At 36.0% G+C, this 20,030-nt stretch overlaps 2 protein-coding genes and 1 pseudogene across 8 annotated transcripts; all 3 read right to left on the minus strand.

Moving 5' to 3' along the window:
- Positions 1–1,273: 1,273 nt before the first annotated feature.
- Positions 1,274–5,930, minus strand: LOC114719820 (putative serine/threonine-protein kinase). 7 transcript variants are annotated; one of them, XM_028905361.1, is made up of 10 exons: positions 5,618–5,930; positions 4,333–4,545; positions 3,986–4,210; positions 3,553–3,874; positions 3,240–3,448; positions 2,867–2,993; positions 2,584–2,655; positions 2,187–2,373; positions 1,969–2,101; positions 1,274–1,832 (listed from the first exon to the last, which is right to left on the minus strand). In XM_028905361.1, exons 4-10 carry the CDS (start codon positions 3,698–3,700, stop codon positions 1,566–1,568), a joined length of 1,143 nt encoding a protein of 380 aa, XP_028761194.1. In that variant the 5' UTR covers positions 3,701–3,874; positions 3,986–4,210; positions 4,333–4,545; positions 5,618–5,930; the 3' UTR covers positions 1,274–1,565. The 7 variants fall into 7 exon arrangements, with proteins under 7 accessions (XP_028761194.1, XP_028761193.1, XP_028761200.1 ...); XM_028905360.1 differs by having other exon boundaries at positions 5,490–5,930; XM_028905367.1 differs by lacking the exon at positions 5,618–5,930 and having other exon boundaries at positions 1,969–2,056; positions 4,333–4,951.
- A 4,402-nt stretch (positions 5,931–10,332) lies between these two features.
- LOC114719773 (chalcone synthase-like) lies at positions 10,333–12,017 on the minus strand. The gene is made up of 2 exons (XM_028905301.1): positions 11,692–12,017; positions 10,333–11,604 (listed from the first exon to the last, which is right to left on the minus strand). Exons 1-2 carry the CDS (start codon positions 11,867–11,869, stop codon positions 10,601–10,603), a joined length of 1,182 nt encoding a protein of 393 aa, XP_028761134.1. The 5' UTR covers positions 11,870–12,017; the 3' UTR covers positions 10,333–10,600.
- Positions 12,018–17,599: 5,582 nt separating this feature from the next.
- Positions 17,600–18,849, minus strand: LOC114719797 (chalcone synthase-like; annotated as a pseudogene).
- Positions 18,850–20,030: the final 1,181 nt, after the last annotated feature.

Below are 20,030 nucleotides of genomic sequence, written 5' to 3' on the forward strand. Positions count from 1 at the left end.
ATTCCCCTTGTGGTAAGCTTGAATTCATAATGGTTTGTTGCGACTAATGACAACAGTGATATTTATATGGGCAGTGTTGAAATAATGGGTTTGGTTAAAACAAATGTATTTTTATGAATTCAATTACATCCAAGGCTTTGATTGATTTTATTTGCAAAAATAAAATTGAGAAATAAAATGCGACCAAATTATTAATTGCAGAATCAGGAGACCATATAAATTTACGCCAAAACCGTACATGTGTGTGTTTATATACCATACAATATTTTGAAAAAATTGTAAATAAAAACCCATAACAATATTAGTATGGGTTTTGACGATAATATTATGAGTTTTGATAACAATTTTTATGAGCAAATCCTTATATATAATTTTTTTATTTGAACAATCTTTTTTTTGTTGTTGCTATTTTTCCTTTTTTTTTGATCACATATATATAATACTCTCCCACTCAAATTGCATTATAAAATAAGTCTTATATTAAATATGGGATGAATATTATTTTTTTGTAAGCCATGTGATAACGTGAGGGTTGAGACGCTGCCGTTTAGGCAAATACCGAAGACGCTGAAATGGAGAAAATGCCCCTTCATTTTGTGACCGTTGTATAGCCGACTCTCAGTCTCCCTCCCTCCCTCAGACTGAACAACAAGAAACAGAGAAGTGAAAACAGAGAGGGTAGGTCTGCGTCAGCGCCCATCTTCTTCGAACGGTCATCAATGGATGCCTTGTGATGCTCCTCATAGAAAGAGACTGATGAAGCAAAGTGACTTGTCTATGAAATATGAATGGTTTTTGAAGGAGATACTTCCTCATACGCCTGTCCTTATAGAAAAGGGGGAAAAAATGCAGACTAGCGAGAAAGCAAAATCTCTATATTATGTCAAAATTATTTTTTCTTTTCTTAACTACCTCCATTTCACGTCCTTTATCTAACGGGTATTATTAAAAACAAGCAATAATTATTTACGAGCGAAATAGAAATTCAAACGTGGACGAGTAAATAACAATAAAAGAAGTATAAATTAATAAGATTTCTTTTATGTCGATCATCCTGAAATATCTGAAAAATTTAAACAAAAACATGTTCTGTGCTTTCTGCTAACTCTGTTTCCAGTGAAACTGCATGAATGTCAATTATACGTAGAGTTCAAAGAAATCTTCCTAATCCTATGCACCAAAAAAAAAAAAAAAACCCTTTTGTGGGGATCGTAAAATAATATTTTTTTTTAATAATAAAAAAAAGCACCGTTAATGTAAGGAGCAGCTCATAACCAGTCATGGTCACACCAACCCAATCTTCCCCTTATATGAACAACAAATGATGGTTTACAACATATATCTCATAAATTTACCAACCAAAAAAAAAAATTTACAACACAATAAATAAAAACAAACAGAAAAATTATTTATTAGCCCAGATAAAAACGGTGCAACTCCAACTGCTCTTTTTACACTTGTCAAGCAGCTGGATCTACCTATTCTCTGGCACCCACATAACAAATAATAAAGAACAATAATCAAAAGAAGATTATATAATATGTAACAAATAGGATCACAATACCTTATTCTTTTTTAGCTTCAAATAATTGGCTTCCAAGGGTCACAATAGGGGTTCTTTCTCCCATCACTGTCGTCAAGTTTCTTTCTTTCTCACGTATTCGATCAATTTCCATCATCACATAGCTCATTGCAGGTCGTCTCTCACTTGAACTGTCAATACATGGAACTATCAGTGACATAAACTCTTCCATGGCTTCTGCTGTATAATTGCTTCCCATTCTTTCGTCAACTATGCCTGACATAATCCCAGGGTCTTGCTTACTTTGCACCTTCATTGCACCAAAATTATATCAGACACACACATCAAATATCACAATGCTTTATATATATACATGTATATATATAATTGTGTAATTTGTGTTCATTGCTGTGAGTGAGACATGGAGTTCTATATCCATGACATACCCATTCAACTAGATTCTGATTGGAGTCTGAAGATGGTGATTCAGTTGCTTCTCTCCCGCTCAACAGTTCCAGCAAAAATACCCCAAAACTGTATACATCACTCTTTTCAGAATATGTTCTGAATTCTCTCACTCTGAATCAAGAATGTGCCATTCGGAATTTAGAGAAGATGCATAGATGCATGAAAAGAACAGAAACAAATCAAGAGAGATATATACTCAGGAGCAAGGAAGATTTCATCTGCCGCAGCTTGAGAAGATGGCCCTGCAATTTCAACTCTTCCTAGGATGTTGCGAAGCCCTGCATCTGCAACCTTAGGAATGAAGTTTTCATCCACAAGAACATTGGCTGTTTTGAAATCCTTATGCACCAAACGAGGGCTTAAGGAGTGAAGATGAGCCAAACCTGTGCACAATAGGTCCTATGATGAATGAGCATTTTGAAACGTAAAACCTGTTATGCATACAGGATGTAGTAGGAAATAAATGAGATTTAGGAGGGCTTACAAAATGAATTTTTGGGGTCCATTTAGAAACTTGAGTACTTTTATATAGGAAGAGAAGAAAAATGATACCAGGAAAGCCACAAATGCTCACTGATTTTGCAGAGGATCACCTTTAGCTGCACCCAGAGCTATGGAAAGTCTATGCTTGAATTCCAGCTTATCACGTGATTGTTGAGCAGCTCCTACAAATAAATAAGTCCCAGGCCTTAGCTTTCAGAAGAAAGTGTATATTAAGCTAAAACAAGACAAAGTACAACTTTACAGCATGCAGGATGATCTTTGCATGCAGGATAAATCCATGGTCCACGGTTCGACTTTGCAGATATACAATACAAAACTTCATTTAAAAAAAAGAAAAAAAAAAAGTGATACAGTAACTGCACAGAGATTTACCATACAAGTGACTGGAGACGCTCCCATTAGGCACGTACTCATATATGAGAAACTGTAGATTGTTTTCCTGGCAGTATCCCAAAAGAGTTACAAGATTTCGATGTTGAAAGGATGAGAGGAAGTGTACCTGAAGTAAAACTCAGTACTGTTAGGTCAAACCAGGAGAGTAAACAATAAGATATACCCTACCGACTATGTCTATAGGATCCTAATCAAAATTCTCAAGCAGAAACAAACATAAGACAGGAGGAGGACCAGAGAAGTCGGATTGATGAGATTTCTATCTTTCAGGGAGCATGCAGTACTTAAATTATATATTTCTCAGCACCTCATAAAGTGAAGTCTTTTGGAGCATAATTGAACTGAATGTTACCTCATCTACAAATTCCTGACTAGGAAATCCATGGCGCTTTTTGATGGCTACAAGCATTCCATCATGAAGTAAACCCCTGTAAACCTCCCCAAATTTTCCTTCTCCAATCAGATTTTTGTCACTGAAATTTTTTGTAGCGTGAAACAGTTCTTCAATCTCAAAACGCCTAGCATCTCTTACTGTTAACTCTATCCCACCATGTCTTCCCACTGCACGAATTGAGGCCAAAACCAAGAATTGATTGTTCTTTGTATCATTAGAACCACCTTAAGGAAACTTGCAAGTGTTGGTTATACAAGAATATTGTTGTTACCTTGGGAAGGTTCAGAGGACCCTGTCTCTGAATTTCTAGAAACACTGCTCTTGTGAAACAGGCAGAACCATATCAGTAGTATAACTATCCCTACCAATGCCACGGCTCCTGCAGCTCCTCCAACCGCTGCTGCAAGATTTCTTGACATCTGATAATGGGGATCACTGCAATTCTGCTGTTCAATATTGTGCTGACTCTATACACATAAGAACCTGGAATCCAACATGTAGCAGAAGATCACAATCTATTGACGGTGAAACTCAAGCTCAGATTGAAGATGTGACATATTGCAAATGAAGAAGGCATGCAGTTAGTATACCTCCTACAGTTTGCTAATGATAATGAGGTTAATGAATAGTTTCAAGCAAAAAGACCAGAAAATTTGGAAACTAGTTGAGCTCCAGCTAAATGTATGTCTGGTTCTAAATGACACCTTGACTGATATTTTATCTGCATGTGGTTGATAAATTGAACAGAGAGCCACTTTTTTGTCCAAATCAGAGGAGCTGTGTTACCAGATAAATGATGAGGCAGGATCTCAGAAAGCCAGAGCTTCATTTACCAACGAGGATTCGATTTAGGCTCCAATGCACCATCACCGAAATCGAGATTCATCCACATTCCCCCATATGAAGCAGTTGTCTGTCTTTGATACAAACTAAACAACCAAACAGAGAATTTCAATAACACAACAAAGCAGAAAGTAGGGATTTTAGCATCAAAAGCATAAACAAAACCGCTTTCAGATCAGACACAATTCTTGGAAGTTTCAGTTGTTACCAAGACAAGACAAGACTCGCGAGGTCCAAATCAATGTGTTTCTTCAAAGGTGGTGATCAGTGGTGACACTCTGTAAGCAATGAAAACCCAGAAGAAGAACCACGCTCTCGATCTCCGTTGTACTTTTATTAAATTAATTAGAAATGCTCTCTCAGTGTACAATCGTCGGATGCAGACAATGCCGACAGAAAGTGACCTTGCGCCGACAGCACACTACAAGATTTATTACCAAACAACCCAATTCAAAATCATCAGCATATACATAGAGCTCTCGAAAACTAAGAAGCCTTTTATTCTTTTATTGTGACCAGCTGACCAAATTCAATTCTCTCAGAGTTGAACTCAATTTGAAATAGAACAAAGACCAGAATAGGAGGTGAATAATAACAACAAGCACAACCACAACCACAAAAATAATAATATATGAGGACACGCAGGGACAAGACGAAGAATTTATTTAATTTTATTCCGTTTCAATTTTCTTTTTTGGGGTGTAAAGAGGCACAATTGTTGTATCGTATCTCTATCACATCTGGCTGGGGGCTGCCTGTCACAGATTCACGCTGGTAATACAACAGCACAGAGAAGAGAGGGGTGGGGAGAGGTAGAGAGAGAGAAACAGCCCAGTGGAGGTGCAAAAACGCAATGATATAGCTACGTATTTACAAAAAGATAACATTTTTATACTGAAAGAGGAAACAACATCAACGGCTGAGAAATGAGAGAAAGGAAAGGGCATAGCTGTGGTTTGTTTGTATTGTGGGGTTGCTGTACCCCACCAGCCAGCTATGTTGACGTTGCTCCTACTGAGCATTTTGATTTAGTGCTTATCATATTTATACAAAGTGAATAAAATTTAGGACAAAGCAAAGAATCATATGTAACGGCCAGCCAGCTCTGCGGCTGTACTGTACCCTTTTAGCTTTTTTTTTCTTTAAGTTCCTATTTCATTCACCAGTACCAACACTTCGGATTCTTAATCTTATCGTTGGGAGAGAAAACAAAAAAAAAAACCAAAAAACAATGCTTGTTAATATTTTATGATATTATAGGTCAAGAGAACTCCCCAGAAATGTAGCAGTTGAGGGATTTAACTGTTCCCCCTTTTTTTTAAGGTTGCCTTTCTTTCTGTGAAGAAGTAAAACCAGAGAAGTAACCTTGTGGGGGTTATATCAGCAGCGACGTGAACGAAACATGGGATGATTGGCTGTGATTTGAAAGATTCTTGACTTGATGAAAGCGGAAACTATTTTGGCTCAATGATTTGGTTCCCTTTCTGGCTTACCAATTTATGAAATTCCACTCTGTAATCGGATTTCTCTTTTGTTTCTGGTTTTTCTGGTTTGGTTTGGCCCCTTCTGTCATCATCGTTGGCCCTGTGTCAGTGTATTCACTCAACTGGATTTGCCTGATATTTAGATTCAGCAGCCTCCTCTTGCCATTCTGTGCAGCTCAGTTAACAGTAACCGCACACCCTTCAGAATTATGAAAGAGATCACTCACCTCATAATAGATCCGTCAAACTTTTCAGACAGTATAACTAGTACAGCCCCACAAAGATCACGTCTTTATGGACCAAGATGATGCACAGTTACCTATTTGTGAAAACCCTACTACTACTACCACCTCAGTCACCTTTTTCGTTTTCTCTTTCTTCCTCTTTACGCCTTCCCTGCTATCTGGACAAATAATTCAGAGTGTATTTCTAGTTTCTACCCTGTTTGCAAACTGTGGAGGCTTGATTGAAGAACCTTTTTCACACCCCATAAAGGGTTAAGTTGATAGGAGTTAAAGGAGGCTCATAAATGGGCGAAAGACGATCCTTTTTTTTTTTAGAATTGTTTAGTGCTAATCAAACTACAGTTCTTGAACGGCATCTATCACTTCCCTTACCAACTTGTGATTTGTGACTCCTAAGAACCTTTGATAAGACCTCACCACCAATGCGACTATTATTACTGTGAGCTCCATTAATTATTCCCCTGTATTATTATATGATGGCTCTCGAGAAGCCTTTCTTCTATTTTATTGATTTCTCTTTTGGCCGTTTTGCGAGATCGCTCACTCCGAGGGCGATTCTTCTGGGATTGTAATATTGAGTCTGTCACGAGACCACAGGGAGCTTGAGGTTGAAGCTTTGAAGGTAGGTAAATGATACTTCTGTGAGAATTCAATTATTGAAATAATTTAGACTGAATATTTATATTTGATGAGTGTGTGACACCGAAGGACTTTTAAAGTCTTAAATCAATGTTTTATCAAACTTTTCTAAATTTTTTTAAATTAAAAGTGTTGAAATTATCAACTCAAGCTGCAATGATTAATAGAGACTATATTTTAGGCAAGGGACTGGAGATTTGATTAACTTTTTGTGTATTGAGTAAACCAAATCCTAACTACAAGGGATGCGTGCTTTAGACTCTCTATCTCAAGATTAATTTATGGAGGTAAGTAATTTATACTCTTTCGATCTTTAGTATATAATTTAATTTGAGAGTTAATGTTTGTCTTAATTGTATATAAATTTATTTTACATGTTTATTTTTTTTAAATTAATATTATTAAAAAAAATATCATATTAACTAAACCTGTTAACTTTCTTAATCTAATTAAATTAGTTAATTAGGTCATACATTAAGTAATGGGAGTGTAATTTACACTGCTACAGTGCTCCTGATTATTTTGAGAATGTCATAGAAATGCGGAAACATACTAAATATCATAAAATATTAAAATGATGAGATAATAAATATTTTTTATCAGCAAAGATTACGAAGATATCATAAAATCAGAAACATAATATTGAATAATGATATTTTAATTATTTTAACGCAGAGCAAAATAAAGTATACTGTTTATAAAAATTCTACAAAATAAATTATTTTTTATAAAATTACTAAATTGTTTTAAAAATCACGTTTTTTTAAAATTAAACAAGCTGCGCCATAATATTAGAAAAGTATTAAAAGTAGATTCATGAGGTTCAGAATTCAGATATCCCTTGGTATTGGATAGATAAGATAAAATATCCATTACTGTGAGTATTACGACCGTTGACTAATTATGAAGGCAGTCAATCAAGGACGATCCTCTGCGGAGGCTAATGGGCTTAGTTCTTCCCTCGAGCTCCAACAGAAAATAACTTGTGCTTATAAATTTACGATTCTATATTATATTATTACATATATCCATCAAAGTTCGAAGTTTTTAACAGTTTTATGCTGGTCTTAATAGCATCCTTGGGTCTTGTGAAATGTTTATTCTAGTCTGTGCTTGAGGATTTTCAATAGTTTGTTTTATCATTCAAAGCCAATGAAATTGCCTCAACCACACAGATCCAGGCAACCTTATTTAAACCAGTGAAATTATTTTTACTTTAAACCCTGACGTAATCATCAAGCAAAAAAATATGGGAATGTACGTTTTAACTAAAATGCCAAAACAAAACGTTGATTAATGATATTTTAAATCAAAGTATATTTTTAGTACTTTAATTTTATATAAAGTTTCAATTTCGTATCTTAACTTAAAAATATATTTTTTTAATTATTTAGCCCGAAAACTATTAATAAAAAAGTAATGATACTGAGATATTAAATGTTTACAAATCATTTTCAAATTCTAACATATAAAATCTAATTTTCAAAACAGCTATGATATATATATGATTGTCTCAAAAAAATTATCATTTAATATTAACAATTTTAGAGATTAAATGATTAAAAATGTACTTTTTAGATTAAGCACTAAACTAAAACTTTATATAAAGTTCTATGATCAAATCTATTCCTTAACTAATATTTTATTATTACTTATTATTTTATTTTAAAATATTATTTGAATCTTAAATATAATATTTAATTTGTAATGTATTGTGCATCATAAACCATATCTAGAGCAGAAGGAGAAGGAGGCGGTGGACTGGTGGTATTAAATTCATTTTTGTTACGACAAACGGGGCATAAAGCTGAATTTCTTACGCGTCGTGCAGAAGATCCGAGAAATCTGAAATGGGTCCTGCAGGGAGATACGGGTGTCTTTGCTTCCATGATCGCCTGATCCTTTTTTTTTTTTTTTTAATGAATTGAGATCTCTCGTACGTCTCTACAAGTACACACACGCAGAAGAGTGCGTTATTTTTGTCAGATTGCACGCCAATGGCTTGGAACGGTACAATGGCATGTGTGTAATTTTTAATATTTCTATTGGGCTGAGTGCTTGCAATCCTTTGCCGGGCCTGCAGGCCGAAAGCCCATCAAAACTGGGCTCATCTGATTTCCTACAACCTGCAGTGAATACGGGCCTAATCTAGTCCACCTAGGTGATTTTAGTAAATCGCACAGAAATTTATTTCTTTAAAATTATATAAATTTCTCCTCCATTTTCTAAGCATGAGCAGTTCTTTTCTGAAATAAAAACCATCCCAACCCTTTAGTCTAATTTTTTTCCCACTAAAATTAAATACGCACCATTATACTAAACACACACACACACACACTAGAAATTCCTGGAAAACAAGAGGCTGTGTTCATTTATTACTGTGCTTCCTCGCTATTTATATGATCCTGTTCCACTCGCCTCTTGCATGCGATTAAAACAGTCCTTTGCAGTTATTGCATGTGCAAGATACAAAATACTCGGTGAGCAAGCAGTTAAGGCCTTATTTAGATTTGTGAGTTTTTCAATTTATATGTGAGAGAAATTTTGACTCAGTTTATATGAAACATGCTTATAAATACTTTAATAAATAAAAGATATAAATAATGCCTAACAAAGGCGATAGCCCGTATACCTTTTTATTTAGATATTGAGAAACTGTCAAGGATGATGGTCATGAAATTATTTTTTATTTCCATCGATCGTTTAGTGGGATTCTTAAGAACGCGGGGCTTGCTTCCCTCAATAACTGTATTCAGTATAATAATATAGACAGTAACTGAAAACTAATTATAATTACTCTTTCTGTCCTAAATATAAGATCCTTATAAGTGTGTATAAGGATCTTATATTTAGAATCGGAGGAGTATAATAAAATTGTTATAAACAGACATTGCAATAATGGCAACGCTGAATAACAGAGGATATATAGAGAGAGAGAGATGACCTCATGTAAATTTGGTGCATGATAGAACGAGAAGGAGCATAATATGAAATAATTCAAGCGTAATAATAATAATAATAATGAAGGGCGAAAACCAAGCTGTGTCTGGGGATGGAAGCAGCCTTTTTTTGGGGGGGGGGGGTTGTGGAATGCTGGAAAGGAGCGGTTGGTAGTTACCAAACGGAACCGTTACGACAGACCTTACATTTGTGATTTGTGAGATAGGAATGGACAGTTCCGTCGAGTATAGTGGCAGAGTGGGGGTGGGTAGGTGGCTGGCGGTCTTCTCCCACATCACATGTGATTCGCATTATGGCCTTTTCAGTTTAACCCCCACCTTCGCTTCCCGTGATGTAATTGTACGCGACTGATGCGCCTCCCACAATAAATATAAATAAATAAATAAATACACCCCCAAAAAGCTTTAATTAAACACTTGTTTGTTTCATTATCTCTACTTTTCATGCAAATATCTGACGGCAAAAGGTACGTTTCATAAGAAAGCCACAGATTAAATTAAAGGATATATCGAGTTTCCATATACTTATTCAACAAGCTAAGCTAAACAAGGCGCATCTCACATCCCAGTCGCGAGCTCTCCCCTTACTCTATTTTGTCTGGCTTACATAAATTTGTGACACATACATTAAGGCAGTATTTGAGCAATTCCAGAAGTATTTTTCAACAGTAATTTTTGATAAATTGAAATAATTTTTTTTACATATTTATTTCGTATATCGTAAAAATACTTTTAAAATCATGATTTTGTTTCTATTTCAGACGGTCTCTAAAACTTGAATCGGATTCACAATAGTCTTGATCGTGTATGTTAACCTAATACTTGGCTATTCCACCTCGTTGGGCAGGCGCATATGATTACACGTTTTCTAACAAACCTATTAAAAGAAGGTAAGGCCAGGGAGCCATTGGATTGTGACACAACGTAACAACATTCTAAAGATCGCCCACAACTACTTCACCCATTAAAGTAATCAATCTCCTCTTCACTCCACAAACATTGTTAACACAGTGAAATATATATTTATGTACTTTACGCCTTTCCATTTTCATTATTTCTTCTTCCCCTCCCTCCCTCACAATTTTTTCTACTTAACCATTAATTAACACAATCTTAATTACCAAACTTGTAATTCATTAATGATCTCTCTAATGACCTGCCTCCGCCGGAAGACTGTGCAGCACCACCGTCTCCACCGTCAGGCCCGGCCCGAAACCAAAGAGCACTCCCCATTCCAGTCCTTCTCCGGTGGTGGATTTTCCTTCCCTCAACGACTTCTTCCTGGTCTCGTCCAATATGAACAACACGCAAGCGCTCGACATGTTGCCGTACTCGCTCAGAATGTGCCTCGTCGTCTGCAGCTTCTCTTCCTTGAGTCCCAGCTTGGCTTCCACCTGATCCAAAATCGCCGGTCCGCCCGGGTGGGCAATCCAGAAGATGGAGTTCCAGTCGTTGATTCCGATGGGTGTGAATGCTTCCGCCAAACTCTTCTCGATGTTCTTTGAGATGATTCCCGGCACGTCTTTCAACAAGTGGAACGTGAGACCCACCTCCCTAAGGTGTCCGTCGATGGCTCCGTCGGAATCCGGCAGGATGGTCTGTGCCGCCGAGACCATCTGGAAAATTGGTCGCTCCACGGCCGGGTCAGGGTCAGCACCGACGATCATTGCCGCAGCTCCGTCCCCGAACAGGGCCTGGCCCACCAGAGAGTCGAGGTGGGTGTCGCTGGGCCCACGGAAAGTGACGGCGGTGATCTCAGAACAAACAACGAGAACACGCGCGCCCTTGTTGTTCTCGGCCAAGTCCTTGGCAAGACGAAGGACAGTGCCGCCGGCGAAGCAACCCTGCTGGTACATCATGAGACGCTTAACAGAGGGTCGGAGACCAAGAAGCTTAGTGAGCTGGTAATCCGCGCCAGGCATATCAACACCGGAAGTGGTACAGAAGACGAGGTGGGTGATCTTGGACTTGGGCTGCCCCCATTCTTTGATGGCCTTAACGGCGGCTTCTTTTCCGAGCTTAGGCACCTCCACCACCACTATATCTTGACGCACATCAAGAGAAGGAGCCATGTAAGCACACATGTTGGGATTCTCCTTCAAGAATTCCTCCGTCAGATGCATGTAACGCTTCTTGATCATGGATTTTTCACCTGATTCACGCAATCAAACGTAAACTAACACTCAAACGTAAACTAACAGAATCATATACATGGATGAAGAGGAGATAGATGACATACACATGCGCTTGAATTTTTCTTTGAGATCAGTCATGTGCTCGCTGTTGGTGATGCGGAAGTAGTAATCGGGGTAATCGGCCTGGATGAGGCAGTTAGAAGGAGTGGCGGTGCCGATGGCCAGGATGGTGGCGGGTCCATGTGAACGCTGGGCGGAGCGTATTTCGTCGACGGTGACCATGGTGGATGATGGGAGGTAGCCGGAAAGGGTATATGTACAAGTGAAGGTAAGAGTGAGAGATGAGAAGTGGAAGATGAAGTGAGGTGTATATATGCGTGTCTAAGTCTACAGAGGGAGGGAGGGATCATAGGACTAGTGGGTAGGTCGGAGAGACGGGCAGCTGAGTGGCCACGTTCATCTGGGTGGTAGGCCGCTTATTCCATGGTGCTGGTGGAGCTGCACATTTATATTATTGCTCCTACTTATTAAATTCACTTAGTTATTAACATGTTAAATTTAGTTACTTGCAACAAAATCACCTAATTTCATTGCATTTTTTTTACCAAAAGAATCGAGATTTGTTACATTAGCAGGAATAAACGGAAAGTAATACACCAACACTTGTATCTTTTTTTCCTTAATTTTATTACACATTACATTATCATCGCCGGAGTTCTTTTTTCCCCCCTTAGTGTGGGAGGGTTTCCATTTGGTACTCATCAGGTGATCAGCACTCATCACATGACGAGCAATCTAGACCGTTCAGATTTAATCTAGACGGTCTAGATTTAATATTATTAAATAATTATTTTTAAAATATAAAATTATATTTTAAAGAATGATAATTATAAGATTATCTTTATTTTTTATTTTATACCTATTAAAATAATTATTTTAAAAAAATAAAAATAAGAATAAATCTGAATCATCCATATTAGATCTGGACGGTCCAGATGAGTGATGAACATTGCGTGCTCATCACCTGATGAGCACCCAATACAAATCTTAATATGAGAGCGTTCCTCTCTTGCATGTCACATATATGTAATGCTAAAACCAAAATAACAAATAAAATATTATTTTTATTTCATGTTTCTTTGCATACAATTTAGAATTTAAATTGCAAGAATTTCAATATATTGGTGTGTAGCTAATTAATATCAATCAACTTTAAAAGATTTTAAAATTATAAAACTAATTTAATATTTAATTTGATTTTAAATATAAAATTTTGATTCATTTTGTTTTTCATATTTATTTTTTAAAAATAGTTCTTGTAATAGTTATACATATTAAAGTTCCATCAAATAAAAGTTCTAACTAATAAAAATAATTAGTAAAAATATTTAAAAAAATATTTATTTATTATAAATAACTAACTTAACTAATTTTATTAATCTATTAATGTTTAAATTAGCAAAGTAATTTTTATATTAAATATATTAATATTTCTTGCTCTGGATAAATCATCCGTTATGAAATAAATAAATATATTTAAAAAACAATTTTTTTAAATATTGGTTTTTGAATTTTGTAAATAGACAATTCAAATTTTCTAGTCTTATTTTCTGCGTTTTACGGTTTTTTGGTGTTGTGTATCACTTAGGAGATAAACTAAATGCCCAAAATTAAAGGTAAAATTCCATTAATTATATTGGAATTGGAATGAGTGGATTTTTGTGGAGTCTCCTTTGTAAGTTACGATCGCCTGTTTTCTGTCTTATTATTTCTGGATCTTTTAGTAATTTGGTTGTTATCTTTTCTCCTGTTTATTGTCAAATCTGGATATTTATTTTACCTACAAGTATATATATTATCCATCTTTTTTTGCCGAAACAGATATTGTCCATCTTTTCTCTAACTTTCAAGGTGGAAATTATTTCATTATGTATGTCGTATCCTGTTTCACGTCTTCATTAGTGCCATTTACTATAGATTTTTTATGATATACTAATACAATAATTAGGTGGCACTCAAAATATTGCATGACATCAGAGATTTATGACATCATTCTATAAACAACACAATTTAATACGAATATTTCATATGTATGGATTTAGATACATAGACTACGTAAGCTTTCAAGTACAACGCAAAACCTTCAGATTAAAATGAGGTGTACTGTTCATGAAGGTTTGAAGAGTACGGCTTGCTAAATTAGTAGGAATTCGATACTTTGTACTCCTCCGGTCCTTAATATAGGACCAAATCCTTGAGTTAGTTTTGGTCCTAAATATAAGACCCATTCTTCATATTTATCAATTTTCTCTAAATTACCCCTATAGATACTCCTTCAACCATAATTAAGTATAAGAGAGAGATGAGGTATTAAGAAAGATGACTATGGTATTTTAGGAAAAATGTGTCACTTTTCTTATAATTAACTAACTTACCTAACTTCCTTAATTTAATCAAATTAGTTAAATGGGTCTTATATTAAGGACCGGAGGAGTATTAAATATTGATAGCATTAAAGAGATATGATGTTTTTTATTATATTGATCCGTATGTTGTTATACTATAGAGTTTTTTTTGTATACTCGTTATTATTAAAGTAGCGATAATACAAAAAGGATTTTGTTATAAAAGCAACCAAAGGTTGGTCCAGTTAGCACAAACCTGGCTCATAACTCACAAGGTGATTATTGCTTACATGAAAAGTTGAAAACATTATCCGTTAGCGATTTATAAGTATCTTTTTAAGCATATTTTGAGTCCACAAACATGTTTTGGTCCTAGTTATTTCACGTGACTCAATTCATCTAAATTTTTTGTTATGAAAAGATTTGTGGTAGAAAACGATTTTGTTTATAAAATAAATAATATTTAAAATGCTTTTTTTTAACATATATTTGAGATAGTACAATGTGATGACTATTATTAAATCAATGCTTCGACAAGAACAGAAGCGACGTATATAAATGGTGAACGACAATTCAATTAGCATGATTAATTAGACGTATCATTCATGTTCTTATACCAAACTTGCGGCAAATTATATTGTTCATGACTTAACTAAAATTTCGAACCTTTTTAACCGAAAAGCACGAACTTGTCACACACACAAGCAGGCATTAAATGAAGTACTGATAATATTGTTTGGCATGCGAATTATCATTTGTAGACGTTAGGTGAGAATGGGAGAGCATTTATGGGAGGATACTAAAATGAATGGCACATAATTGAAGCACGTCACCCTCCAAGCATCTGTTCATGTTGTGTGTGATGTGTCTCAATATCCCCCTCTATTAATTTCCATATATTTATCGTTACCTCATTTTTCTTCAGAATGTCTGTAGTTTTATGACGTATCTGTTTGAATCAAAATTAATTGGAGAATTCAAATAATCAGAATTCCACTCCATATATGCAGTAGTAAATCAAAAACTAGTAAAAAAGATCGAGGCTCATAGTCAAATTTGGCTATATATGTGTGTAGGTAGAATGAAACAAATATAAAATGTTACTCCCAATACTTAATATAAGACCTAGTTGACTAATTTAAATAAATTAAAAAAATAGTTATTTTTATAAATAGGTATTGTCTTTCTTAGAATACTCTTGCTAATCATGTATATTAGCTAGCTAGAATTACCATTTGACGAAACATTATGAGAACTATTTTAAATAAATAAATAAATACGAAAAACAAAATAGATTGAGATTTTATATTTAGGATCAAAATAAAAATCAAACAAATTGTTATATTAAGAATCAGATGTAAAATTAAACCTATTTTTTGTGCCAATGCGTGCATCACGAGCGCTCCGCATTATTGAAAAATGGGTGGAAAATCTTCCGAGAGTGTATCACATATATGATCATCATTATTATTTATTGTGCCAACGCGTGTATTACATATATACATACCGGTTATAATTGAATTGGAAAAAGCAGAATTAAGATAAGTTTGGTAACTTAAATTCATCAACGAGCTTGATATTCTAATACTGGGTCCTACAGTCGTAACCAACCCTGTTTAAGAAGAGCATGATGATAATCCCACTTTCTAACTTGTTAGGCCCGATACAAGCACACACAACAGCAACCAGCCTCTAGATATTTACGTCGAACTAATTGTCAGACGCAAGTTAATATCATAATAAGATCGTTAGTGTGTCGTCATATTGTTGATAATGAATCCAAAATACACATGTATTATAAAAATTAATTATGTTCGTGTTTTAAATCACATCCAAAACTAAAGTCAGGATCGTCAGATTCCGAGACAAGGGGAGCAAACATAATTACGCCAGTATTTTAGAGTTTGGGGAAATTAACTAGTATCAATGATGTCTCCTAGCCCTCCTTCAATGAATGATCTCTATAATTTTCGATTGGCTAAAGTATACATTTAGTCGTTTAGCTTTATGTAAGGTTTCAGTTTGATCCTTAACTTTAAAAAATATACTTTTGGTCCTTTAACTCCAAAATTGTTTGTCTTAAATGATGATTTTTTATAACAATCGTGTTTATTTTGACTATTAAACTTAATATTCGTACTGTTTTATCCGGTATTCGAGAGCTCAGTATCATTATTTTTTGTTAACAATTTTTGAGTTAAAGGACTAAGAGTTTACTTTTTAAAGTTAATGGACCAAAATGATACCTTATGTAAAGTTAAAGGACTAAAAATATACTTTAACCTGTTTTATTTTGGATGAAAACGTTATCCTCCTGTACATTTTGGTTTTGAGTTTTTTTGGGAGAGGAGTCTCTCCAATCCCCTTTTCCTCTATTCTCTCTATTTCCCCTCTCAATTATAGGATTACAATTCGAATGGTTCAGATTTCATATTTTATAAAATTAAAAATAATATTAATTTTATAAAAATAAATAAATAAAATTAAACTAGTAAATTGTAGCTATGATAATTCAAAACAATGTTTTTATAAAATTAAAATAATATTAATTTTATAAAAATAAATAAATAATTAAACTATAGTAAATTGTAGCTATGATAATTCAAAACAATTTTATTCATAATTTTATAAAATATAAACTCTGAGCTGTTCAGTTTGTAAAATCTCAATGGTTTGAGATGAGAAGTGGAGGAAATGAAAAGGAAGGGAAGGAGGAAGGTCCTTTTCCCGGATTTTTTTTCCCCTTGACCAGCACAAGCTCTACTATTTTGTACCAGCATGCTCTCTCTTCTTTCATTCAAATACGGGTTTGGTTGGTTTTAAACCTTTTTTGCGAAGGTATGGTGGGCTTTAAACTGTGGATGGCCAGATTGACAATTATACACCGGGCCCATGTACCACTGCCGCCCAGTAGGACTAGATCCAATCATGCGGCCCATTGTCATTGCAGACGGTTATTTCTTGTAAATTATTGGCGTCGAGCTCGAGCTAACCCCTTTGATATATCTTTGATTTGGCCATGAGCTAATATTAACAAACCCATATTTTAAAAAGAAAGTAACAAACCCATCAAAAGCTTTCCACCTTGTGCAGCATATGTGGAGTTGACTGTTATATGCAGCAGCAAAGTATCGAAATAAGGGTCGGGTGCGAGTAAAACAGAGGAGAAAGGAGTGAAATTTTAACCAACTCATTTAAAAAATTAAAAACCAGGCTTAAAAGTTTTAAATTAATTTTTATTACTCTTTTATTTAAAATTTTTTGTATCCTCCCTCTCGCCTTTATTTTTCCTGTACCAAACACGGGATAATCAATTACCTGTCATCACTTTAAACGGCGGTGAATAAGCAGCCACGTTGCTTTCTCTTTTGGGCGCGCTATATAGACGGGTTCCGTCTATCTAGCTATTGACGGCTGTACTACTACTACGCATTATTGCTGAGAGTCTGATTCCCCGGACGCACGCTTTTGAAGTTGTTTTTTTTCACATTTATTATTTTAGATATACGGTCCATTTTTTCCTACCAGTACTTTTTCCTCTGCCATACGCATTTAATTAGGCGCTTCTCTAGTCACCATTTTTTATCTCACTTCGTATTTTCAATCTCTAATAACCTGCCGCCACCGCAACACTACGTAACACCACCGTCTCCACCGTCACACCCACCCGCCCAAATCCGAACAGCACTCCCCATTGCCGTCCTTCGCCGGTTGTGGGTTTTCCTTCCCTTAACGACTTGTTCCTCATCTCTTCTAATATGAACAAAACGCGCGCAATAGTCATGTTCCCGTACTCGCTAAGAATGTGCCTCGTAGCTTGCAGCTTCTCCTTCTCGAGCCCTAACTTGGCCTCCACCTCATCTAGGATGGCCCGTCCACCAGGGTGGACGATCCAGAAAATGGAGTTCCAGTCATTGATGCCGACAGGCGAGAATGCTTCCATCAAACAATCCTCAATGTTACGGGCAATAATCTTTGGCACGTTTTTCTGCAAGTGGAATGAGACCCGCCTCTCGCAGGTGTAGTTCGATGGCTCCGTCTGAGTCCGGCAAGATGGTTTGCGCCGCAGAAACCAGCTGGAATATTGGGCGCTCCGCAGAAGGGTCAGGGTCAGCACCGACGATGATAGCAGCTGCACCGTCCCGAACAAGGCCTGGCCCACGAGGGAGTCGAGGTGGGTTTCGGAGGGCCCGCGAAAATTCCGGCGTGATCTCGGAGCAAACAACAAGAACACGTGCCCCCCGTTGTTCTCTGCCAAATCCTTGGCGAGACGGAGGACGGTGCCGCCAGCAGCGCAGCACTGTTGGTACATCATGGACGCTTGACGGAAGGTTGAAGGCCGAGGAGCCTGGCGAGGCGGTAATCGGCGCCTGGCATGTCGACGCCGGAGGTAGTACAGAAGACAGGTGGGTGATCCTGGACTTAGGTTGTCCCCATTCTTGGATAGCCTTAAAGGCGGCTTCTTTCCGAGCTTAGGAACCTCCAGCACAAGCATGTCTTGGCGGACATCAAGCGAAGGAGCCATGTAAGCACCCACGTTAGGATTCTGTTTCAGAAACTCCTCAGTCAGTGCATGTAGCGCTTCTTGATGGCAGATCTTTCACCTGAGAGAAAAAAATAACTACATGAATGAAACCAAAAAAAAAAACGCGTAGGAAATGAGAAGATGGACGACGTACAGAGGCGGTTGAATTTTTGTTTGAGGTGGGTCATGTGCTCACTGTTGGTGACGCGGAAGTAGTAGTCGGGGTAATGGGCTTGGATGAAGCAGTTTGGAGGAGTGGCAGTGCCGATGGCCAAGATGGTGGCGAGGCCATGGGAACGCTGGGCGTTGCGGATTTCATGGACGGAGGCCATGTTTGATTTGAAGGTTGCGACGAGAGGATATATGGTGGAGGGTATATATGAGGAGCCGGTAGGTTTGAGTGATGTCCAGCAGCTGCGTGGACCCATGTGTACTACCTCCAAATCCAATACTCTCTCTCTCTGTTTTTGTTAAAGCATAGCTATCATTTTATTTGAGACAATTCTGACACTAAATGTGAATACTTCTTTCAAAAGGATTAAACTTTGGTTTATCACGTTATGAAAGATTAGCTCTTTCCGCTAAACCCTACTCTCATTGGTATAATGGTATTACCTCCAATATTTAATATAAAAGTTAATTGACTATTTGAATAGATTAAAAAAATTAGTTAAGTTGTTATTTGTAATACATAGATATTGTCTTTCCTGTAATATCTTACTATCAAGTGTATTGGTTAGAACTACTATTATTACAAGGATTATCTTAGAAGAAAATAGATAAATATGAGAGACAAAATGAATCAGGATCTTATATTTAGGATTAAAATAAAAGTTAAATAAACTCTGATATTAAGTACCGGATTTACTATTTGGCAGCAACCGTGAGGGTGTATTTACGAAGATGACAAAATCTACGATTAAACAGTTTAGAATGAGATTAATTATGCTAGAAGGATACGATATTATTTTATTAAATTAGTCTTGTTTAATGAAAAGAAAAACGTCTCTAACATAGTTCGCCTCAAGGGCAAATTTGTACAAAAATAATATTGTTCACTGAAATTCTAAAGTGACGTTATTATTTATTTTTTTTAAAACACCATGTTGATGGGTTTTTTAAAGCATAAGATTTATGATCTGTAAAGATACTTTTATGCATTTAAGTATTCAACCTGCTCGATTAATTTATATGCTTTGAATGCAAATTCCAAATGCCCCCGTTCCATCCATCTCGAGTCTTTATAAACACTGAAACACAACATGCATGCATAGGTAAGTATGTACTCTCCAGTCTTTAATATAGACCCATTTAACTAATTTGATTTAATTAAGGAAGTTAGATAATATAAAAATGTGACATGTTTTTCCTAAAATACCATAATCATCTTTCTTAATACCCCATCTTCCCTTTACTTGATTATGTTTGAGGGAGTATCCATAGGGGTATTATTCAGAGAAATTAATAAATATGATAAATGGATCTCATATTTAGGACCAAACCAACTCAACAA

Source organism: Neltuma alba, unplaced genomic scaffold (genome assembly GCF_004799145.2).
Source record: "Neltuma alba isolate B1F8T4 unplaced genomic scaffold, ASM479914v2 tig00011952_pilon, whole genome shotgun sequence".
NCBI classification, from domain to species: Eukaryota; Viridiplantae; Streptophyta; class Magnoliopsida; order Fabales; family Fabaceae; genus Neltuma; species Neltuma alba.

Bases quoted from the DNA above. Each gene is read 5' to 3' on its own strand.
- LOC114719773 (XM_028905301.1), bottom strand. From the start codon at position 11,869: ATGGTCACCGTCGACGAAATACGCTCCGCCCAGCGTTCACATGGACCC. The intron at 11,605-11,691 runs GTATGTCATCTA...TGCGTGAATCAG, and splicing joins AGAAAAATTCAAGCGCATGT to GTGAAAAATCCATGATCAAG.
- LOC114719820 (XM_028905361.1), bottom strand. From the start codon at position 3,700: ATGTCAAGAAATCTTGCAGCAGCGGTTGGAGGAGCTGCAGGAGCCGTG. The intron at 2,374-2,583 runs GTGATCCTCTGC...TATTGTGCACAG, and splicing joins AGCTCTGGGTGCAGCTAAAG to GTTTGGCTCATCTTCACTCC. The intron at 1,833-1,968 runs GTATGTCATGGA...GGTGCAATGAAG, and splicing joins ATCAGAATCTAGTTGAATGG to GTGCAAAGTAAGCAAGACCC.